Genomic DNA, 20,148 nt, shown 5'->3' with positions numbered 1-20,148 from the left:
GTTGACGTCACCCGCAGCCAATCAGCGCGGGCGGCGCAGGGCAGGGTGACGTCAGCCCCGCGGGCGCGGAGCGGAGCGGCGCGGAGGGAGCAGCTGCGGGCTCGGGGGGACCGGGAGCCCGCGGSGACAGGGAGCTGAGGCGCTCCCGGGGTCACCCTCCTGGCCGCTCAGGGCCCGSAACACCCCGGAGCCGCGCCGCTCCTGGCACAAATCGCAGCTGCCGTGTACTTTTCGGTCACGGATGGTTCCTGGGCTGCCTGGCGGTGCAAGGCTGAGCCGGGAGCTCTCCCGCAAGCGGGGCACCCCTGCCGCCTGTCAGCGCCCTGCGTGCTGAGCTGGGAGCGGCGGGGACCCGCGGSACACCCGACGGGACTCACTTGCGCCGGGGTGCCCGGGCTGGAGAAGGACAGGCGTGGAGGCAGCGCCGTCTCGGAGGGTGGCGTGACAAAGTGTGACCAAAAAGCTGGGGGCTCAGGAGGAGCCTGACCCACGGGTGGGCTCCCGGATGGCTGGAGTGGGCTCACCCCCTTCCTGCTGCGGGTTCACCACCGGGCAACTGGCCTGCTTACACGGCAGGGTTTTTTTCTGTGCCCTTGGCCCTGGCCTGGCAGCTCCAGCTTAGAGAGGGATTAGAGTTTAGAAGCTTAGGTTTTGCTGGTGCTTARGAAATTAAGGCAACCTTGCTCCCTGCCGATACGGATGCCGGATGTTTTAACATTAACTCTCATCTCTCCAGACACGCRGCCGGCAGCTTGCTCGAGAAGAATGTCGAGCTCCCACAGTAACTGGCGGCAAAATCTTTCCCAGAAATGTCATTTYTCATAAAGCACCAGAGGTATAAAACCCAGGGATGCTAAAAAGTCTCACTCTCCCCATTGCATAAGCAATGCTGAGTTCATGCCCTTCTCCTACTGCAGAAAATTAGCTCACCCAAAGCTGTAAGCAGGGAAACATACAAAGCCAGGGCTATTCTACCTAAACTTGTGGGTTTCAGGCCAGTTGTCATAATCAGTGGTGAGATGCTGGAGTAGCATGGCACTTGCTTCTTTAGTGGCACAGGAGCACTTGGTGGGAGCTGGAGCAGGAGCGTGACCAGCAGGGCTGAAACAAAGCCTTTCCTTCTGGTTTTCCTGCCCAGCTCCCTCCTTGCAGCCATGGAAAGCACTCAGATGGGGAAGAACTGAGAAAGACTTCTCTTGCCTCAGCTCTGGGCTGTTTCCTCCCCTGCCCAACACCCCTTTTCAGGGGTAAATGGGAAAAAGAGGGAGAAAGGAATGAGTCTGAAAATCTCAAAGCTTCTTCATAAAAGCTGTTATCTAGGCAGAGAGCCATGAGCTTGCAAAGCCTGCTGAAGGAAGAGGATTTAAACAATTTTATTCCAAACTCCAGTTAAAATCAATGTTTCCAATATTGGACCTGGCACATCACAGAYGTTCATCTGTTCATCCAAGATCAGCTGTCGGGAAGATTGCTCCCTGTCCATCCAGTGGCATGGCACCAGGGAGGAGAGTGGGAAGCAGATGGGAGAAGGATGTCAAGCTTGCAGCAGGCAAGGGATGGGGAAGTGATGAGGAAGAGGCAGAGGATGGACTGTCCTGAGTGGCTGCCTTGGACTGTTCATTCCAGCAAGAGGCCAAGCTGAGCTTCTTGAGCCTTCATTGCTGGCAAGCTCTCCTCAACTAATCCATGGACCCCCCTGCTGCATCCTGGGATGATGGGGACACAGGAGACTCGACCCACACAAAATCCCCATTGGCAGCAAACAGGAGGAGCTGCTCCAGTGGGGCTGGGGACCAGTGGGACATGGATTCTCATGGCCACAGGAGYGGCTCCAGCCCAGGAGCCCTGCATCTCTCCCACGCCCACTGCTTCTGCAYGAGGCACTGCAGCCAAGGGCCTGGTGGGGAGAAACCAAAACAAATGATTCACTGCTGCTGAACTGCTCCCGGGATCACAGGGGCCAGGAGCAGGCGGTGACAGAGGCTTGCAAAACCTCACCTGCCTCCCAAAGCAGGGAGCTAACCCTATTTAGATGCCAATCCTGCTCAACTTGATATTCTGGCGTTTGGCTATGTGGAAGTGGGCAGCCAGCCTGAGCSAGGGCAGCGCCGTGAGCACACCTGGCCAGCTCTGTGTGGCTCGGGTCATCCCTATTACCCCTGCTTTCCCCAGGGGAAATTAAGCCGGGAGAGCCAGGGCAATGCTGAAATGGTCAGGCAGGCAGAACAAAGCAGCCTCGTCTCTAAGCTCCATCTACCAGATGTGAATCTATTGTCTCAGCCCCAGGGCCATCACACCCCCCCTCCATCACAACCATCATGAGCTGAGCAAAAATTACACAGCAAGATGCTTATTGCTAAAGGAAAATGCTTTGTTTCAGGTAAAGAGCTTAAAAAATAATACGCCCTACTTTGGTTTTTCCTCTTTCCCAGATTTCAGGCACATCCAAAGATGGATTGCATCCCAGCTACATGTTTCAAATACAAGTTACGCTTGTGCACGTAATAGTTCTTTCTAAAATGTTTTCCAGGCCTCCTAATTTCCATGGCAGGCCAAGTGCAGAAGAGCACAGCAGAGCCTCCTGCATGCATCCCAGGGATTAAAATAGGAACCTGATCATGAAGGAAACTAAAACTAGGAAAAAGGAATTGCTGCTGAACAAACTTTCCTATCCATCAACAAGGAGAGACTTCTGTCAACCTGCAATTTCTTTAAATGGCCAAATAATATATTTTTTTATTCTATCTTGGTTGTTTAGATGCAGTTCCTYGCACCACTGAGATGAGCCAGCCTCTCATCATCCTCAGCCAGCAGGGCTGGCTGTGGCACAGGACACTGTGTTCCCACTGCAGGGGGTATTGGCCCCTCAAAACTGTGCTGATAGCTGARGCCAGAGCCGACCCTTGGGCTGACATGGCTCTGCTTATTCCAGGCTGGTTCCAYCACATGTGTGCCTGTCACCCTTGCTGTGATGCCCTCTGGAGTGGGGCATGACGTGGTGCTGAAGGGTCTTGTTAGGCTTTGTATCTCCCTGTTCTGTAAAGAAATGTATTGACTGTGGTGAACTCTGCATCAACTTCGAGAAGGACATCAGTCCCCTTTTTGGCACCTGCCCATGCTCTCCCCAGCTCTCCCACCGCATGACTGGGATGGAGCCCAGCACTGATCCCTGTGCACGCCACCTTCTTCTGGCAAAGCCCAAAATGGTGTCACTCAGTGAAGAGAGCTGTTGTGCTTGAGCAGGCAAAAGGCACTTGCAGCATCACCAGGCAGGTGTTCTTCTCACACAGGGGCTGCCCTGGATCTGTTTCCATTTTCCCGATCTGAGTATCTGCCTGCGTGCAGCGTGCAGAGCTGTGCGTGCACGTCGCATGAGCAGCTACGGTGCAATTAATGGCAGGAGGAGCRGGCTGGAGGGCTGCGTGCTGTGCCATTCAGCTCAGCACATGCTGCAGAAGCATTCATTCTGCAGCTCTGACTGTGCYGCGAGGCGCCCCTGCCAAAGGGAAAAAGGAAAAGTAAACCATCACACACTGAATAAATTCCCACTGGTTCCCKCCGCCCCGGACATACTGGAGGAAAGCTGGGCAGGAGCATGGAGATGTGCCAAAGTGGGGTTGCTGAGTACTGGCACGATGGGTCAAAGTCAGGGGATGGGAGGGGCGGAGGACCTTTGCACCAGCACGAAGCTGTCACGATGGAGGAGCTGAGGCTGGAAGCACTCCTGCTCCTTCGCCCCCAGTGCTGTAATAGAGTGCCCTGTTGGCCCACAGCAAGGCTCACTGTGGATAGTGAGGGTAGGCAAGAGGCTTAGATGTGCCTAGAAGCTGTTCAGGGTCATATTCACTCCTCTGAAGGCAGAAGGAAAGGGACAAGAGAAAGGACAGACGGGGGAATGGGAGACAAACCAAATGGTTTCATTTTAATGTATCTAAGTCTTAAAAAATCATCACTGCCCGGTGCTCTGGGATGAGGCGTGGTCTTTCTTCTCTGTATGTGAATTGGGGATGGGTAAAACATTACCTCAGGCCAGAAGGCAGCACAAGAGCTAGGCTCCATGCTAGGGTCTGTCAGGTCCAGACCCTTTCTCTCTACCCTTGTGCTGGTTTTTGTTAGGCTGCTCACCAGTTGCTAGGGTTTTTTTTTTTTTTTKTTTTGCTTCAATCATTTTCACTGATGAGAGCATCTGCTGCCATCTGTGCCTCCCTCTCCTCCCCCCAGCAGGGCTGTGCACCACCATGGTCTGCCTGCAGAGCCAGGCACTCTTCACTGTCCAACCTGCACACGGAGGAGGGGATGGAGAGGAGGGATGAGGCAGCTCCATCAGCGCCCTGCTCTTCCCCCGTGTCTGCTGACTGTGTCTGGGTGCTGCTGCAATTGTGCCCCTCACAGGACACCCACAGTGCTAAGGTCCCAGCATCCGATGGCTCTGAGCGAGGCTGAAGTTCCTCCTCCGAAAAGCCATCAAGCCATGAGACAGTGCTGGAGGGGAAACCAGAGATGAAATCTTGAGTAAGGTCACCCAGGACATCAGCACACGGTTGGCAGGGGAGGTGAGGTTGCTGATTGCCGGCAGTGTGACTGGCTCCTGGCCCATGGAATGCCTGGGGAGCAGGGCTGTGATGCTGCAGTGTAGCTGGCTGTGGCTGGTGGGTTACACTCCCCACARCAGAACAGAGGTTGCCATTTTCGGCTCTCTGTGATTGTTAATTTGGGTATCCAGGCTGAGGGCTGCTCCAGGCCTGACTCACCACGCTCTGCCTGCAGAGCTCATCCCAGGCAGGGGAACCAGTGCATGTCAACACTGGGCCGGGAGGTCCTGAATGAGCTCCRTCTCACATTTGTTATGTCAGCCGATAGATAAAGGCGAATTGCGTTTACCGACCAAACCCAAACCAGTTCGCCCCAGCTCGCACTCGATGCGCTGCTGTCTGCAAACTGGCTCGGTGGCATTTGCGCAGAGGTGGCATCCCCGAGCGCTGCGTGGCGGCGGGGACAGAGGCTCGGGTGAGCGCTGAGACTTGCGTAAGCACCCAGGGTTTGCTCGCACGCACTACCTGGCTCCCAGCCAGCTTAGCCTGCCAGCGTGGAGGGCAGAGGTGCACCGGTGCCCTCGCCTGACGCGCGTCCCGGCTGGCACGGAGTGGCACATCCCCGCGGAGGGCTGGGGACCCGCTCCTGGCTGGTTTTAGGAGCCACCCTCACCTCACAACTGCTTCTTGCCCAAGCCCTGTGTAGGGGTCTGATCTCGCCGGCGCTGGGGCCTGGGGCGGGGAGTGTCGGGGAAGGGAAGCGCGGACAGCGCTGCGCTCCGACCCGCCCAGTGCCCGCGGCGATGGACGGTGCGCTGCCGGCTGCGGTGCAGCGGGGAGAGGGGGCCCTCTGCCTGCCTCCCGCTGCCTGGCAGCTCCAGCTCGGCTCCGACACCCCGCTCCCTGCCGCCGTCACCTCCTCCTGGGTGCTGGCGCTGCCCTCAGGGTCCCCTCGCAGCCATTTCATCGCGGGGCTGAATGAACTCCGTCCCGCAGCATCTCCTCCCCGGACGAGGGTRCTCCTCACAGCCTCGCTGGCCTTTCCCCCGGCTCATCCCAAAGGCTTTTCGGGGCACAAAACTAGCGCAGGTGCTTTAGRCACAATTGCATGATGTCGCCTAACAGGGTACAATCTCTCCCCAAGAGCTAAACAAAATGCAAAAAGMAATTCTCATCGAGCTGTCAGGCTCAGTTTCCCGAAGGAATACAATTAAATCTTTAAATGGCAACGYGACCGTCAGTTCTTCCCCTTCTCAAAAGATGCTTCTCAAGCTGCGTTCGGCTGTTCCTCCCTTCCACCCCCTCCTCACAGTTTTCCTTCCCGCCGCGGAGTGCAACAGAGGCTGCGGCTTCGCAGCCAAAAAAAAAGTGCGATTTGGAGAGCGCGGCGCGACGYTGTGAGTGGCAGAAGTGAAAAGGCAGAGAAGCAACTCTTGAAAGCCTGCCTTCTGCCGCGGCGAGCGTCAGCTTTGGCAAAACCTGAACTTCCAGAATTTTCTCGCCAATTAAAAAAAAAAAAAATCAATTAGAGGACCTGTCGGATTTGGCTGCTGCTTTTCTTTCACTTGCTCTCTCAAAATGAAGAAAAGTTCTTTCTTTCACTTAACAGCACAGTCGGTGCAATCTGGGATGTACTTCCCTGACAGTATATGGGGATGGAGTTTTGCTGTCTCAGTTTGGGGTTCCCTGACACTGACAAGATGAAAAACGAATGTGGAATACCTTGATGCTGCTGCACTTGGAAGACCCATGCATGAATAAATTATTTTTTTCCTCTTAAACAAGCTTGGTCCCCCTTAKTTCCCCCATTTTGGGAGTGCTTTCCTCCTGCCATGGGTTTGGAGGGATTCTATTAAAATGAAGGGGAGAGGAAGGGAGAGTGCAGGGACTTTGCTGCCCTCCAGCCCAGAGGTGGAGGTGGAGSTGAGGGGAGGGCGGTGGTAGAGCTGAGCATCTGCTGGAGTCAGTCATCCCATCCTCCAGGCAGGCACAGGGTTACTGCATCCTTCCTGCTACCCTGTTCTTGTCTGTGGCACATCTGGGTGGACCTTCAACCTGCTGCAGCACAGGAATGTCACCTCCTACAATGCAGGTAACAAACAATAAATAGGGTGGCTACTAATAATAGCCTTCCCTTGCCATCCCTGGTGGTTTATAGATGCAAAAAATGCTGCTGAACCAGTATTGCCCCTGGTTCAATAAACCAGCATCCATTTTCCTGCAGATAAGATGGTTCGTCAGGGGAAGGGATGATGATAATTCATTTGTCACACTTGTTGAATGTAGGAAAGGCTGGCTTTGGGTCACTTCCAGTTTTGTGTCAGCTCTGCCTTTATCTGAGCAGCCCCGTGCCTACATGCCAAGCAGGGTAGCTCAGGAGATGGGGACAGGAGTGGCACAGAAGTGGCATTGTCCCTGCAAGATTTCCTACAGCTGAGGGTGTCTCCGAGTGCAAAAGCAAGTGCAGTGTGGCTCACCTGAGTCTCAGCTCATGGAAAGGAACACAGTCATCATTGCAAGAGATGCCAGGACATGGGTCCCACAGGGATCTAAGCCTGCAGCTTGGCCCCCATGGTGACCCTGAGTTACCCCCCAAGCCCATCCAATGCCCTTGGGTTTGGCTGCAACGCCTGAGAGGCGTGATGGGGAAATATACCAAGCCAAGACCTCGGACACTGCCAGTGTGAGCTTGGTGCAGGTACAGGGGGAGGGGAAAGGGGATACAACCTCATCTCTGCATTCCTCTTAACCTCAGATTATACCAGGATAACTCGTTTGGGTCTTCCCTAAGGTAGCACTGTCCCAGCAGGATAGAATTTGCTCCAATCACCAGGTGCCGGTGCAGGGTGGCTGCAACATGAGTTATTTTGGCTGTACCCTCTTTGGGGGCATTGCCATTGTGCCAGGCCACCTCCTCCCTCTGCCTGGGACAAAGACWGGCTGTAGCCCTACAAATGTTAGAATGGGAATGCTGATGGCCAGGATCCCTTGGGTCTTGCGTCAGGGAAGGGAGCAWGAAGCAACCAGGAGAGGCTGGGAAGAGTACTGACCTCTGGATGAGTGATCACAGAGTTGTTGATGGCTGAGATACTTCCAGGACAACATACTCTGCCCTGGCAAACAAAACTTCCTTGCAAAAACGACCCCTGATCTGGTCTGATGTGGAAATGCTCTCCAGTGAGTGGGGAGTAGGGAGGACTGCAGGTCTTTCTGCCCACAGCTTTCCCTATAAATGAAGCCCAGACAGGTTGTAAGGTGTGGAGACCTGAGCAGGAAGGATGTGACATCTCATGAAGCTTTCAGGGAAGCACCTTCATAATCTGTCCCCACATCTCACTTTGGCACATCCTGCACCGAGCACAGCCCAGAGACAGCCTGCTGATTTAACCGTGCACTCAGCAATGATGAAGTGTCCCATGACAGCCTGTCTGCATTCCCCATCTCTTGCTTCACCTTTGCTTTGAGGGTGGGTGCAAAGGTAGACCTTGGTGCCTTGTCCCAGCTCCATGGCTGGTCCACAGTGATTGGTGTCCCTTGGCATGAGGTCATCTGACAGCTGCAAAAAGATGAGGYGCCTGTGGCATATGAGATGCGGGGTCAGAGGGGCTGTTAGGCTGTATCTTAGTCCTGGTCTTGCCATTCATTTATGGGTGTTTTCAAGACAGGGCGTGTTGATTTGCAGCACCACAGGCAGCCATCGGGCAGGGCTCTGAGCTCCTGCCTCGTTCAGCAGCAAATGCACGTCGTCTCTGAAATCCGGCTCTTCGTAATGACCCTGGGAAGTGCTGCAGAAGCGGCAGGTTCAGACTGCGGCGATTTATTTCTCTCTTCAGCGTTGGTCCTGGCAGGAAAGGGGGGCCCTGCCCGCGCAGCTGCCTTTGCCTGCTTGCCATAGATCTTCCATCAAGGAGTCACCGAGGTCTCTGCTCTTAAATCTGGGTCTGTGCTCTCCTTCATGACCTGCAGCAGCATCCCTCACGCCTGCTTTAAATCTCTCCCAGGCAGCTGCTGGTGACATTTGCATTTTCTCTTGCCAGCCCATAGAGACCAGGAGCCCAGCCCTGCTAAGGAAGGAATTAACCCGGCAGCATCACATATCAGAGGTATCTTTTTATTGACTGTTTACAGAAATACAGTAGCACTCCACTTAGGTGGCTTAGGCGAGTTCTCCAGAAGGTGCCTTCCTTCTCAGCATTGCTGGGAGATCCCAAGGAGAAACCTGCCCTTTAACACTTTGGGGTTTCTCTGGAGGCTTTGGGGCTCCCCAGCATGAACTTCCTAACACCTTCAGGGGTTGGGAGTTGTTTGAACCAGTGAATGAAATTCAAGAGAAGAAAAGGAAAAGAAACYCCCACAAGCTGGGGGTGGTGGGGCGGTCTGAACACACCTGATATGTTATGAGCCAGCCCTGCTATGATCCCCATCCATCACTGTATGTGTCTCCAGCTCCACAGGGCCCCACTGCTCCCCAGAGCTCAGCTGCCTGCCACTAAGCCTGCATAGCTCTGGGCTTTYCACACTCTTTTCACACAGCTTGTTGGCCATAAAATAAATATTTCTTGGTCTATTTTTCTTCCTGTACATGTGTAAGAGTGAGACCCTTGCCTTCAGCAGTTCACATACAATTTCAGGGCAAGAAGGGTATGCTCAGCTGGGCTGATAAACTAATGTAACTTTTATTTATGTATTTAATTGACTTTTTTTTTTTTCTTTTTTTGGCAATCAAGGTGTACTGGTTGGTTTGTTTCATGTGTCCTTGCTACAAGAAACTGCAGACACTTCTGGCGTAGAGGCATTTTGGCGGCGGCAGCTGCTGTTGGCCTCACTCAGTAGTCAGTGAGAGGGTATCGCAGGAAGATGAAGATAAGGATGATACAGAAGGTGGCAAGGGCTGAGCTGGTGATGTTAAAAAGCCGGGCTGTCTTGGCATCTTCAACTGCTCCATTTAAGTCATTGAGGAGTTTCTTATCCCGGACCTGAGACAAAGAGATAATKAAATGAAGTAATTGTAACATGTGTGAAAGTCATGTTTCAAGCGACAGCCACAAACCCCAATGCACCTGTGCATGGTTACCTGTACAGCAGATGAGGGCTGGGCTGGGCCTCTTGGTATTTGAGTGCCTGGGGTGCCATAAAACACCCTGAGGTGAGGTTTGCACACCATCTCTGCTGTGGGCTGAGCTGCTGAAGTCGAGCCCTGTGATACCTGTGGGCTGGAAATCTCTGGAAGCAGAAAAGACCTGGAAGAGTGACCCTRTGCTGTAACCAACCAGGCGAATCAGGTCCCTGGAGAAGGGCAGTGTCCTCTTGAGCCTGAGGGTGCCCAAAGGAACTGAGATGCCATCGTGCACCCCAGGCACACAGGCACTAAAGCACACTCCCCACCGTGTCACAGCCCCATGGCCCTGCAGCACCAGCCCTGGGCTCACCCAGCCCACAGGGKAGAAGGCTGGCTGCAGCTTCGGTGTGCATCCCCGTGCCTCCMTCTGCACTGAGGGGCTGAGCGGGTGAAACCTGGCACGGCATCCTGCTGCAGCTCCAGGGCTGCGCACACAGCCTCCAGCATATTAAGTAGTCCTGGGTTAATGAGTTCCTTTCCTTTTGCAGGTCCAATGCGGCTGGTGTAGCATCTCTGCCACAGGCACTTTGCTATTCTGACAGCACAGTCTGCTCCCTCCGTTATCCTGCGGGCTGGGACTTCCATGGGCTTTCCTTGGGACAGCTCTGCAGCGAGCRATGATTGTGCACATCCATGTCACTGGCCTGTCCCCACCTCTGCCAGGCTGCCAGGCGGTGTGTGGCACTGCCAGGCAGCGATGCCACTAGCAGCCATTAGCAATGCACTAGCGATGGCATTACCGGGCAGCAGATGGCACTGCAAGGCAGCAGATGACACTGCCAGGCAGCAGTGGCATCACCAGGCACGGGATGGCACTGCCGGGCAGCAGGAGGCATAGCCTGGCGACAATGGCATTGTAAGGCAGCAGATGGCACAGCCAGGCAGTGACCGCACAGCCAGCCAGGCAGCCATGGCACAGCCAGGCTAAGATGCCATGAGCAGGCAGAGATGGCACCATGAGGCAGCAGATGGCACAGCCAGGCAGTGACAGCACAGCCAGGCAGTGATGGCACAGCCAAGCTAAGATGCCATGAGCAGGCAGAGATGGCACCATGAGGCAGCAGATGGCACAGCCAGGCAGTGACAGCACAGCCAGGCAGCCATGGCTCAGCCAGGCAGCGATGGCACAGCCAGGCTAAGATGCCATAAGCAGGCAGAGATGGCACAATGATGCAGCAGATGGCACAGCCAGGCAGTGACAGCACAGCCAGGCAGCCATGGCACAGCCAGGCAGTGACAGCACAGCCAGACAGCTGATGGCACTGTCCACCAGCAGCAGCTCTGCAGTTTGATCCCAGCAGAGGAGGGCCCAGACTCCACCTCTTACTATCRAGGATATGTCCCTGTCCCCAGGCCGCCCCTTCAGCCAGCACTCAGCAGACTCTCAGGTAGCTGGAGCCACAAAATGCGGGTCAAAAGGATGAGGAGACTTGACCCCKTATCCATTTGCCATATCCCAGCGCGGTGCCCAGGGTGCCCCACTGAGGGCTCCTGGTGGGGGGTTGTGGGGAGGGGCTGTGAGCCCTTCACCTGCCCTGCTACCAGCAGTGAGAGCCCRGCCAGGCACTGCCAGCTGGACACTGGATGTTGGTGGCAGGCTGCAAAAACCAGCACCACAGTCAGACCAAGGAATATTAAAAGGCTTKTATCGATCAGGAGCTTTCCGAAAAGACGCTGCGACGGATTCAGACCACGTCTTACRGACTTTTTCTCTCTTCCTCCTGCAGTGCTTACCCACAGGGCTGTCCTGAAAGCTTTCTGCAACCTGCTGGACATGGGGAAGGGTTGCTGAACCCATTATTCCCATTGAGCTATGCTGGTTCATGGGGCCTCACAACCCCATCTTGGACCCTCAAGCAACATTCCTCTTTTCCATCACACCAATGAGGACCTCTCTGCACAAGCATCCCCTGATCTTCTGAACTGAGGATAGGGCATGAGACCCATGGGATCTGGTGCTGGCAGACACACAGGCAAGAATGAGAGCCTTTTCATACTTGTATTAAATYGAACGGCGCTGTGTCCTCAGCCTCTGATGTGCCCTGCTCATGGGAGTGTGGAGATGGAGCTGGGGCCATCTACCCATTGCTCTGCTKTGCAGTGCTCAGCTCAGCATCCTTCTGGGATCGACAAGAGGGGACAGTCACAAACTGCACATGTCTTTGGGGCACACTCAGCTGGAGCTCCCAGCAGAGATCATCTCTGGGAAGGCAGCGAGCCGGCAGCATGGGAGCCTACATGCCTTTCTGTGTCAGCTGAATGTCCGGGATGACTCAYGTTTGAAATTATTCAGTAAGTTCAACATCCTCCCCAAAACCCCTGGGCTCAGCAGCACCAGGCATTTGGCACCTCCTCACGCACCGGGTGAGAAGCCCCAGAGGTGCTGGATTCAGGCCAGGAATCCCGCCTGCCGCTCCCAGCAGACTCTTTGAAGCTCTCACACACTTTCCTCCTCCCAGCGGTGGRGCTGCCTCAGGCAAAACCTACACTGAGCAAATGCCTTTTGACCCTTCCTCCGCTGCAAGCCAGCGCTCTGTGCCGCAGGCAGGCTGGTGTTTGCCATCTGTGTGTGCCAGGCAGACAGAGGTTTGTCCCACAGACCGGCATGGCCAGCACACCAAGCTCTGCCACYCTCCTGCAGCCAAGCCACTTGCTTTACCTTAGTGGGACCAGCTCCTCTTGGTCCCAGGACCTCTCTCCTCACCTCCTGTTCCTCCTGTTCCTCTGTCCCTGGGRCACCCTACAACCCTTATTTCCACGCTCAGCCCTCTCCAGTGCTCCCAGCAGCCTCTCCCAGTGGCATTCTCCAGCTGACACCAGCTCATACTGGTGAAGCTGGTGCTTCAGCCCTTTCCCACGACACCCTTCAGCAGCGTGTCTCCTTGCCTTTCCCATGGCCCTCCCTTTGGCCTTGCTCCAGTCATGCTGCCACTGCTGAGCCGCTGCGGTGAAGGTTGCCTGGGGCTGCCCTCTCCCCAGTGCCACCATTTGCACGCAGTTCCTTTTTTTTGGTCCCTTCCATCTCTTCTCTTTCCTGTTGTTTGGGTCCAAATGATGGTGCGAGGGCTGCCTTTGACTCCTAGGGATGGGCACCCAGCTGCCTCCTCTCCCTGCACCTCCAGCTGCTTCCACCCACACACTCCTGCCAAGCCCTATGGCCTCAGTGCTCACCCCATCCCTGATTGCCCATAATCATTTATATTGCAAAGGAGTCTCTAAGTGCCAGACAACTGCAAGGGCCCCCATGGCAGTAAAGCACAATAACTAGGAGTTTCTCCTTACAAACCACCACAAACCACTTCAGCTACAGCCTCCCACATCTCTCCAGGGCAGCCTCGCCTCCTCCTGTATGGCCTTGCAACCCCAAATGCTTCCAGATGTCTCCCTTTAATGTGTCACCCTGCTGTGGTAACTGAKCCAAGCTCTGGAGGAGCTCTCCTGGAGAGCTGATAAGTGTTTCAGCTCCTTCCCTGCTTCGTCCTTAAGGAGATGCTGGTGTCTTTCTTATAGCCCAGCATCAGCTTTTCCTATTTTCATGCTCCCGTGGCCACCATCATCATAATGTGCTGGCAGCTGGTGCACAAGCTTCTGGGAGTCCTGGAATCTCATTCCTTCCACAGCCAGAGAGATGAAGCATGGTGAGGGACAGGTCCTCAAGGTCACAAGGCTGAACCCCCAACCCAGATTCCTCAGTCACAGGCTCTTGTAGTGTTTCCTCAGTCACAGGCTCTTATCATCACTTTGACCCTTCTCACCTTGCCTAAAAGTAGATGGGAATTTTTGGCCCTGCTTAGCACTGAGATGACTGGGGTGTGAGGATAATTACAGCTGCTGACTGAGGTTTCCCTGGGCACCTCCAAGAACTACGTGGTGGTCTYTCTGAAGATCACCCCTGGGCAAAGCAGAGCTCACCACTGATGCAGGATGGCAACTTACACAATTTCTTTCTTGTTCCATGCCTGTTCTTACATGAAACACAGCCAGCTTGTCTGCTCTGACATGCAAAATTTTCTCCTCTCCTCTCCTCTCCCACCAAGAAAAAGCAGTGGTAGCCTTTACATCCAGTTCCACTTGCCTGTCACCTCCCTGCTGCTCACCTTGTCTTTCRGTCACTCCATCTCACTGTATCCTCCCACACCTCCAGAATGCCAGTGTCCAGGGCTTCTTTCTCTCCTCCCTCTTATCACCGTCCTCTGCCCTTTGTTTCCTTGGGGTTTTTCCTTCTGCTTCCTCTCCAAGTGCTCCCTTTGGCTCCTACCACCCCACTCCCTTCCCCAGCAGTCACCTCCCGTCGCTCTGCCCTGAGCCTCAGCCCCTCTCATTTTTGGGAGCAGCAAACTTGCTGTTCTAGCAAAAAGTGCTGCCTCAGCTTGCACAAGGAGACGAATGGTTTGTTGATAATGACTCTAATGGGGCTGTTTTTAAGGCAGCCTGGAAGCCCACAGCTGGTTGTCAGTAAACCCATTTCTATGCAGAGCTCTGTGTCCCTAAACAGAAGGAGCTCTGGAGGCGATCCTTGGATTTATTTGCTTTGTGAATTGCTCAAGAGTTCTCCAGCCCACGTACCTCCACCACACCGGCACTGGCATCACGGGACTGTCACCCCTGCATTTCACCCACCTCCATTGCTCCTTCTGAAAAGCAGGATGAGAGCCTGCCTCAGAGGTTGGGTGCGGCAGCTTCTCGGGGTTAATAAATAGCTGTGGATTTGTGCYGGTCTGCTTCCACTCGAAACAAGGAAGATCAACAAGTGGCAAGAGGGGAAGGCAAACAGTCGTGCCCACAGCTGTGTACTAAGGGCTGGGCAGAGAGTGGGCAAGAGAGCTTGGCATATTTCCATGACCTCAAGGGGCAGCAAAAATCTGCAAGCAAAATGCTGTGGGCTGCTGGTGAGGCTTAAAAAACCAGCAAAGCTCCTTGGCATCTTCATCTCTACAYAGCCACAGCGAGGCATCCGTACTGCAGCTCATCTCAGATCCCAACTCCTCTGATCCTCCGCCTCGTGGCACAATGGGCACGGGAAAGGACTTGGCTCACCCCAGCAGTCTCCAGAGACGGACCTCGGAACAACTGAAGTGAGATCTCCTGCCACCAGGCACTGATGCATCATTCATTACCACTTGGAGCTGGGAAAGGGGAAGGGAGGGAGCTGCTGAATATCAGACCACAGCATTTGCTTCAGATCAAAACCAACTGAATCCAAAGCGCTGCTGTTGGAGCGATACTTTTATCTGTGCTGGGCTGGGGTTAGGGTTACTTTAGGGTTTCTAACTTGCCTGGTCCTGCTGTTGATCTTTTCGCCCCCAGCATCCAGCACACATGGTAAGATGCAAGTGCCTTCCTTGCACTCTGGGAGGCTGACCTTGAAGAAGCCTGTGATGCCAGAAATGACCCCTGGAGGGATACATGAGTTGTGTGACCCCCTGCAGCCCAGCAAGTTGTGTTTGCTGAGAATCTGGCCTGCTATGGGGGTAAATAAAGCTGTGGCATGCTGCTGCACTCCTGTTCAGAGTACTTGGCTGTGACATCCGTCACACTCAGTACTTGCCTTGGATGCMACAGCCTCTGCCCTCGCCTGACTTCATGGGTTTGTTTCTTCATAAATTCTTTGTTCTGGGGTGGGGGGTTTTGGCATTTTTTAATAAATAGTTGTCACCAGGAGATAGCATTTCCCTGCAGAAAGAGATCTGGAAGGCTGTAGCTGGCATGCAAAAGGCCAGGCAGACATGCCTGTTTTCCCAGATGTGGCTGAAACCAATAAAATAGGGCATGAGGAAAGAGACAGCTTTACAGTAATATTCAAGAGTACCAAGGATATATCTGGCTTCCAGTGTGGGCATTATGCTGCTGAAAGCAGAGGGAATACTAGGATGTCCTAAGATACATTCTGAAACATYTCATGGACTTGGGACACAAAGGAGATACTGCTTTATTAACAGTATGAATCTGTCAGAAGCAGGTGACCTTTATGTCAGGGAACTGAAAATGCTATTTCTGATAATGAAAACCATCATTCCTGAAGTTGCTAGATGTTTCAGACACTTAAAGGAAATGCAGAAGCTGTAACCCAGGAACTGCTTAATGGCATCAGTGCACTGATGGCCCTTGAGGAAACCTGTGCTCCACCAGCTGAGGGCTCTGCCGTCAGCGGTGCCAGAAGAGCCTCAGGGAGAGGATAGTGCAGCTCCACTCTTCTCCCTCCCACAGCCCCTTAGTCAGCCCCTTCAGAGCACAGACATCCTAGAAAGGCTGGACTTAAGTGTACTGCTCAAATGTCTTTGCATTTAATTGCAGAGAAACAAGAGAAGTCTGTTTAAAGGGATATCTGTCCTCAGGGTATTTCTTACTCCTGTTTTTGCTGAACTTCTGGGAAAAACATTTTTACTGGTAAAAGAGAAGAAAACTTGCTTCTGGAGAAATAATCATAACATCCAGCCTGGCTAGGGTGTTGTGAAGATTCCTGCAGTAGCTGTGGGTAAGGATCCTGCTTTTCTGAACATCCCAGCTTTCTCCAGGAAAGACCTGCTACTGCCCCAGCATCTGCATTGCCTCTCACCACCCATCCTAACAGCAGCTCACGAGAGCACTCAGCATCCCTTCAGCCACTTGCTAGCTCTGTCCTCTGCCTCTGAGGGACATTTTGTTTCTATTTTCCCCCCCGCCACAGAGTCACAGCCACTGGGGAGCTCCAAAACCAGAGCAGAGTTATTTCTACCCGTTCAGCATTACCTCTGTTTGGGTACCACGGTTACATCCCATCAGCTACCGCCTTCTCAGTCCGAAAGCCAAGGCTGTTTTTTGACAGCCATCTTCTATCCTCCTTTCTCTGATATGGAGCAAATTTGCCCATTTTCCYTCCCTCACCATTGCCTCTTTTTTTCTATGTTTGAGTCTACATCCTCTAGATCATTGCACACAGATGCCAAGCCCACGCCCCTGTTCCTGGGTTACTTCTGGGCTTTCCCCTCCCTTCTACCCCATGTCAAGGATAGGGAAGGGTCCAGCCGCTGAAAACTTTGCAGGTGGCAGATGCTGCTGTATCCTGTCACCTGGGGATGGGTCAGCTCTGTCCTCAGGCTGTCCTGCCCCCACTGCTGCAGCAGCAAGGAACCACAGGTACCCAGATACTCATGGTAGCCTCTTCCACAGGAAAGATGTGAACCGCTAAAGGCAAATACAGACAAGGAAAGGCTTCAAAAATAAGGAGGAAGCCAGTTTTTTTCTTCCCTCGCTGGATCAAGGTATGGGGGGTGTTAAGGGACTTGCTCCCCCTACTTGTGTTAGGCTGCTGCTGACTGGGTTTGCCCTTTGGTCAATCCTGCTCGTGGCGATGCTTCGCTCCAACATGATTTAAGTTATCAAGTGCCTCAGCCAGCAGCAGCAAAGCCTGCACAGGCAATGGATGGGAGCTCGCCTCTCATCTTGGGGAAGGAGAAACTGAGGCAGGCACCACAGGGCCAGTGCTGGGTGAGCCCAGGACATAGGGTCACAAACTTGACCCCTGAGCCTTCTGATGGAGACCCTGCCGGTGCTGGGAGCAGCCTCCTTGCAGTGCTGGGTGCTCACAGTCCAGCTCACGGGAGCTGTATGGGGTTAATCGATCTGCTTCTGTGACGAAGCCCGTCTGCACCCTGGCCTTCCTCTAAATGCTGCCTGCCAAAACAAATCAGCCAGCTCCTCTCCGGGCCACCCAGCCGCCCCAGGCTCTCTGCACATCCATTCAGTTAGTTTTGCATCTGGCAGGCAGGGAAGGGGAGGGCAGCCCAGGCCCCTCTCTCCTGGCAGCTACCAAGGGGCTGCCTGTTTGCCAGGCACCATCCCTGCCGGGCTGCTCTCCCCTGCAGCTATCAGGAATAATAACCTGGTCCCATTCCCATCATGGGCTGTGCTCCACGCCATCACCCTCTCCAACAACGCAGCTCTGTATCCTTTCAGTCCTGACACTGTGGGAAGCCTCCTGCACTCTTTTCCACCTCCTCACCATTCCCATGATGCTGGCAGGTCTCCAGGGCTTGTTTTGAGATTTATAGGGCTACGGGTGGGAGAAGCTGGCCACGAGCTCTGGCGTTTTAATTAGGGAGAGGGCAAGAAAGAAGCAGGCAGAACTGCCCTGCGCTTTGTAAGCTTCTTACCCCCTGTAACTTGCCAGCTGCTGGCTGATCCTGGCTGCCTTGCTTCCCACTGTTCCTGCCTGACCATCCAGTGCTGCTGGGTCCTATCCTGATGATCTCTAACAGCCAGGATCCCGAATCAGCGACCAAGTGCCGGCGTGCCTGCAGGTGCAGCGTGAGCCAAGCCAGCCCCGTGTTCCTGCCCGCCACCCTGCCGACGCGGCACGGAGGAGCCTCGCAGGGTACTTGGAGCAAGTGAAAACGTCTCTTCCCCACCTGAAGTAACATCCCAAGCTCCTCAGCTCTTCCCAAACCCATCCCCGTTGTCTGCAACCTCTCATTTGGGTGGCAAAGACGTGTTTTGCATCAGACACTTCACCCCAAACGCTTCACCCCTCACGCCGTGCCCCGTGCTCAATACTCACTTTCAGTGAATAGGCCAAGGCGATGAAGCCGAGGCAGCAGAAGTTGAGGTATACAAAGTTGAAGATGGACCAGAGATAGTAGTCGTTCACCTCGGTGGTGTCAGGGTAGATTTCGATGACAGTGGTGGGGTTGGTCATCGTCTTCTTCTCCACCGAGTGCTTGCATGGGACCGCTGGCCGCARGCTGTCCCCTTTGCAGCTCTTGCTCTCCATGAGATAAACGGCAGAAGAAGGAGACAGGACAGGCGAAGCTTGCCGGAGAGCTGGGGGCTTGGCGATGCAGGCGAAGCAGCCCTGCGGCGGGCCTTGAGGGGGTCTCGGGGTCCAGGCCACCCCCTCAAAGGGGCATGGCGGGCCCAAGGGGGGGTCCTGTGTCCTCTCCGTGGTGGCTGCCGCGGCGTCACCGCGCTCTGCCCTGGCAAAGCAAAAAGCCCCCCCGTGAAAAACGGGGGTGAGGGGATGGAAAGGCCGGGGGCAGGGGGAGAAGAGAAAGGGGGAAAGGAGCAGAAAAGGGGAGACGTGGGGGGAAGGCAGGAGAGGGAGAGAGGGAGAGAGAGAGAGAGAGAGAGAGAGAGAGAGAGGGACCAGGAGACAGAGGAGAGAGCAGGGAGAGGAGTGAGGGAGTGGGCAGAGGAGAGAGGGAGGAGAGTAGGGCAGGCAGGAGGGGGAGGAGGGAGCACCGCTACACCCGGGGACCACGACGCCGCCGCCTCGGCGCGGAGCTGCCGCCGGCCCCGGCCCCGCGGCGGGGGCAGAGGGGAGGCAGGGCGGGCAGCATCCCTCCCCCTCTGCACCGCCTCCCCCCGCCGCTGCCCGCTGGCCTGCGTGACCCGCGTCCCAGCCACCGCCGGGGAAATCATCCCTTTTTWAAAAAGGAGACAAATAAATGCAGAAAGAAACACTTGGGAGGCGCCGGGGGGCTGCGAGGGAGTTGCTAGCCGGCCGCGCTGCAGCCCCCCGCAGCCATCCCCGCCCGCCTGTCCGTCTGTCGGTCCGGCGGGGCCTTCTCCTTTCCGTCCCATGCCGGGATGGGAGCCGCTGGCTCGGCTGCGGGCGGAGCGGGTCTCCCGGTGCGGCAGAGCAGCCCGCCCCTCCGCCCTCCCTCCTTAGGGGGCTGGGTATTTTGGGGGGGATTTTTTTTTTCCTGAATCCTAGTCTCTGCGGGATTCGAGATGTGATTCCATTTCCCGGTTTCTTCCACCTGCCAGCAGGTTTCCCATGCCCCCCTCCCCCCGCCTTTTTTTTTTTTTTTTTTTTAGGATGTCGTGGCTGGAGAGGAGGAGGAAGAGGAGGAGAGGAAGAGGGGATGAAGACAGAGGATGGGGAAGGGGATATTGGAAGAAGTTCCCCTCCACCCTAGCTTTGCAAATAGAAGAGGCTATTCCACCTCTGGCTGCCCGTCCGTCCGTCTCCTCCGAAGGCATCAGGAGGAGCGAGGGATACTCACAAGGAGGGATGCGGGGAGTCGCTGCATATCCGGCTCAGCACTGCCTCCGGCTCGGCTTCCTCGGCGCTGGAGTTGAAGGAGGAGGGGAGGGCGGGGAGGGGGGCACCCATGGACTAGGGGTGGGCAGGGAGGGAGTTAGGGGATGGGAAGGTCAACCTGCCGCCCCCTTCCTCCCCCCGAACATGCTCCACTCAGGAGAGCTCCTCCGTGTCTCAGCCCTTCTCCTCGTGTCCCCCCCACTGGGACGTCACCTCCTGCTTGGAGCATCCTGGTAGCGCCCCGCTGGAGAAGGGCATCTCCTGGGCCCGGCCGAGCGGCTTCCCCGAGCATCAGAGGGGGATGCTCGGCCCTGCTCTCGCCAGCATCACCCGCAGACACCTTTGCAGTGGGGACTCGCTGCAGCCTTATTTGCGGGTTCGCTCCCATGGACCTACCTGGGTGAAAAACTAAAACAAGTGTGGCAGGAGTGCGTGGGGATAACCGGAATTAATGAGGGGAGGTGGTGGTGATGCAA

General features: G+C 55.1%; 1 protein-coding gene across 1 annotated transcript; it reads right to left on the bottom strand.

Moving 5' to 3' along the window:
- Positions 1–8,629: 8,629 nt before the first annotated feature.
- Positions 8,630–19,744, bottom strand: IFITM10 (interferon induced transmembrane protein 10). The gene is made up of 3 exons (XM_057372181.1): positions 19,676–19,744; positions 18,188–19,543; positions 8,630–9,508 (listed from the first exon to the last, which is right to left on the bottom strand). The coding sequence occupies exons 1-3, from the start codon at positions 19,742–19,744 to the stop codon at positions 9,359–9,361; spliced, it is 1,575 nt and encodes a 524-aa protein (XP_057228164.1). The 3' UTR covers positions 8,630–9,358.
- Between the last annotated feature and the right edge of the window lie 404 nt (positions 19,745–20,148).

This window comes from Malurus melanocephalus, unplaced genomic scaffold (assembly GCF_030028575.1).
Source record: "Malurus melanocephalus ecotype Western Australia unplaced genomic scaffold, MMel_1.1 scaffold_165, whole genome shotgun sequence".
NCBI classification, from domain to species: Eukaryota; Metazoa; Chordata; class Aves; order Passeriformes; family Maluridae; genus Malurus; species Malurus melanocephalus.
Note: the sequence above shows the minus strand (reverse complement) of the source record. Positions and strands in the feature narration are given on the sequence as shown.